This window comes from Rhagoletis zephyria, unplaced genomic scaffold (assembly GCF_001687245.7).
Source record: "Rhagoletis zephyria isolate East Lansing unplaced genomic scaffold, Rhagoletis_zephyria_1.1 Rzeph_scaffold_15122, whole genome shotgun sequence".
NCBI lineage: Eukaryota > Metazoa > Arthropoda > Insecta > Diptera > Tephritidae > Rhagoletis > Rhagoletis zephyria.
This window is the reverse complement of record NW_016172189.1, coordinates 1-2885: the sequence shown is the minus strand read 5'-3', so window position 1 is coordinate 2885 and position 2885 is coordinate 1. Positions and strand designations below refer to the sequence as shown.

Genomic DNA, 2885 nt, shown 5'->3' with positions numbered 1-2885 from the left:
ATATGTTACTATGTATGTAGTATGTATGTGAATAAATACTTCATACATGGGCATCTTTGTTGGTAGCAGCAAACAAACAAATTCGCATTCGTAATTATGAGAGGCAATTAAATAATTAACGGGTTGGCAGCCAAAGGAGGTGATTTTAATGGCTTTTGGCAATAAAAATAAGCAAACAAATATTTATAATGAATTTCGTAAAGAAGAAACAATTAGCTTCTGCATGCATGCACAGAAAATCAAATATGCAAAGAATACGCAGATGTTTTAACAAACTGAAATCAATCCGCGGAATACCTTATGTCAATAAGTTGATGTCTTAAGTTAGTGTTGGTTGTTAGCATCTAATTTAGATGACCAGGTTCCAGCGGCCACTAATTACTGTCATTAAGCATCCGTTCAATTCAGGTTGCATACACATGTGCATCGGTATGTACATATGTATATAAGAAGACAAGTAATAAAAATCTGTAATACTTAGAAACAAACCAAAAAAACTAGTTTCAATTCATATATGTATATGTACATATGTATGTTTATTGAAATCTATAATATATGGCAGTTGTTAGGCAAAAAATCGTACAGGAAATACTTTACAATTAAAAAATTCTTAGCTAAACTCACTAGCTATTAAAAAAAAAATTAAAATTAACTTAAGTGAATGCTTTTCATCTTAACCGGCCGCAGACTTCAGTGCGCCAGGGCTCAATTTGCGATTCTTGATCATATAGCGTGGCTTATAACCATCCTTATCGGCTGTATACATCGTAATTGTTTCGATATCGGTTTTCTCATCGTAAACCGTGTAGGTACCCATTACGACGAGCTGTTCGTCATCTGTGCCGGGATTCATTACTACACCGATTTCTTCACGTTTGCTGCCATTTGGTTCCTCCAAGCTAAATGCAAGGAAATATTTGACTATATTATTTTGGAATAGTCGAAGAATTTACCACCATCGAAACTTACTTGAAACGATAACCCTCTTTTGTAGGTGCCAGACTATAGAACTCTGCCATGACGGTGGGGTAAATGTAGTCCAGAAATCCGGCATTCACGGAAATTGAGAAGGTGGCCAAAATGGCCATAGCAAGAAACTGAAAAGAAACATAAAGTTGAATATGAAAAATTGCTGTAGTATTTTTTATTTAGTTCTACTTAAAATTAAAAAAAAAAAACAAATTTTATACAATATGCTTTTATGTAATTTTTTAATGAAACATTTAAATTTTGTTCTTATTTTTTATTTGTCTGATACATTTTTTGTTATAGTCTTCAATTCTGCATATTGAAAAAGGCGAAACCCAATCCGACTTGGTAGCCTACTTAGATATTCCAGAGTAAAACGTGCACAGAACTAGCTCTCAGTCTACTTATTACACTAAGTCAATATATGGAAACGTGCAGTTAGTACGAATACGAGCATTGAATGCACTTAAGCTCGCTATTTGTGATTTTTTATGTGCTTCAATTATATTTTTGATATGGTACCTGGACTGGTAGCTGCGCGCTTTCCAGTTCATACTTGCGCTAGGCCTTGTTTATTCGAAAATTATTTTACGAGTTGAAGGTGAATAGCGAACACGAAGAATATTTTCATACCTATACAGTATTTTTATAGTTTTTCGTCAAACTTAACCAACTAGAGCAAAAACGGCCTAAGTGACAATTCGTTCAGGGCCTGCGAATCTCCCTAGCAATACGTGGATCAAAAAACACCAAAAAAAAGTTTCGTACAACACATTTATAGGTAAATCGTTATTAGTAACTAGTTGGATGACCTGCTATCTCTTCTAAATGATAATCTAATGGTCTAATGAGATCTAGACCACTCGTCCACCCGTGCAAAACCCAAAAGTATGACCTACCAAACCGATCAAAAACGGATGTCGGAAATACCCTCAAAATATAGACCATCCCTGAATTGGCGATTCATACTTTTTCGTTTTTCAATTAAAATATTTTCACTAATTATTATTTCTTTTTTTTTTTCAAGGCCTTATACCAATTATATTCAACAATTTTTATTGAGCTTGAGACCATTTTTAATGAAAAATGATGATTGTAGTTGGCTTAACAAATGAAATAGTGGAAAAAAGAATTCACAAGGCGAACTTAGCACAGCACGTAGGCGACTGGCTGAGTCAGTGAGATCGTCGGTTGGAATCCTACTGAAAGAAGTCTGATGCGAAAATGTGGTGATTTCCGAAATAGCTATCACTTCTACCATTTTTTCAAATTACTGTTGCTTTTCCACAATAAGTTTTTCATTAAAAACGTCCTCAAATTCAATAAAAATTGTTGAATATATTTTCATCAGTCCAGCACGAACTATTAAATAATAATCGATTGGCGCTTACACATGAAAAAACCTTTTTTCTATACTTTTTGGCGATGTGGCTTTGACCAGGACTTGAACCCAGGCGTTGCCGAGTGGAAGCGCGCACTGCTTACCTCTACACAATTACTCACTTTATGTTAACACCCATACCAACACTTATTTAAATAAACACTATAAGCAAAAATATGTAAAAGAAAATTTGAAAATATCGAGCCCTAACCGTTAAATAGATGTAAGCGACATTTGTTTCCAACATTTTATTTTTGTTGCAGAAACGCATCCAGATTCTGAATCAAAAATAATTTTTTTTTAAGTCGTAGTATGCACATATTGAAAAACACGCCGACTAAGAGTTTTCCAAGAATTTATATATTTTTAGTCTGCTTAATTTCTTGAGTTAAGTTTTGATTTTATATTTCCCCGAACTTTGATATAATAAACAACAACGAACACCTTTTTGTATCCGTAAATATTCTGTCACTTTACCACCCGATGGTCTAAAACATCCGCTCAATGCAAACTTACCAATTTCGCAGATGCCATG

The 2885-nt window shown here is 34.0% G+C and overlaps 1 protein-coding gene across 1 annotated transcript; it reads right to left on the bottom strand.

The window, feature by feature from the left end:
* Positions 1 to 507: 507 nt before the first annotated feature.
* Positions 508 to 2884, bottom strand: LOC108378855 (larval cuticle protein 5-like). The gene is made up of 3 exons (XM_017635165.1): positions 2867 to 2884; positions 970 to 1097; positions 508 to 899 (listed from the first exon to the last, which is right to left on the bottom strand). The coding sequence occupies exons 1-3, from the start codon at positions 2882 to 2884 to the stop codon at positions 674 to 676; spliced, it is 372 nt and encodes a 123-aa protein (XP_017490654.1). The 3' UTR covers positions 508 to 673.
* Between the last annotated feature and the right edge of the window lies 1 nt (position 2885).

Bases quoted from the DNA above. Each gene is read 5' to 3' on its own strand.
- LOC108378855 (XM_017635165.1), bottom strand. The intron at 900-969 runs GTAAGTTTCGAT...CCTTGCATTTAG, and splicing joins AAAGAGGGTTATCGTTTCAA to CTTGGAGGAACCAAATGGCA.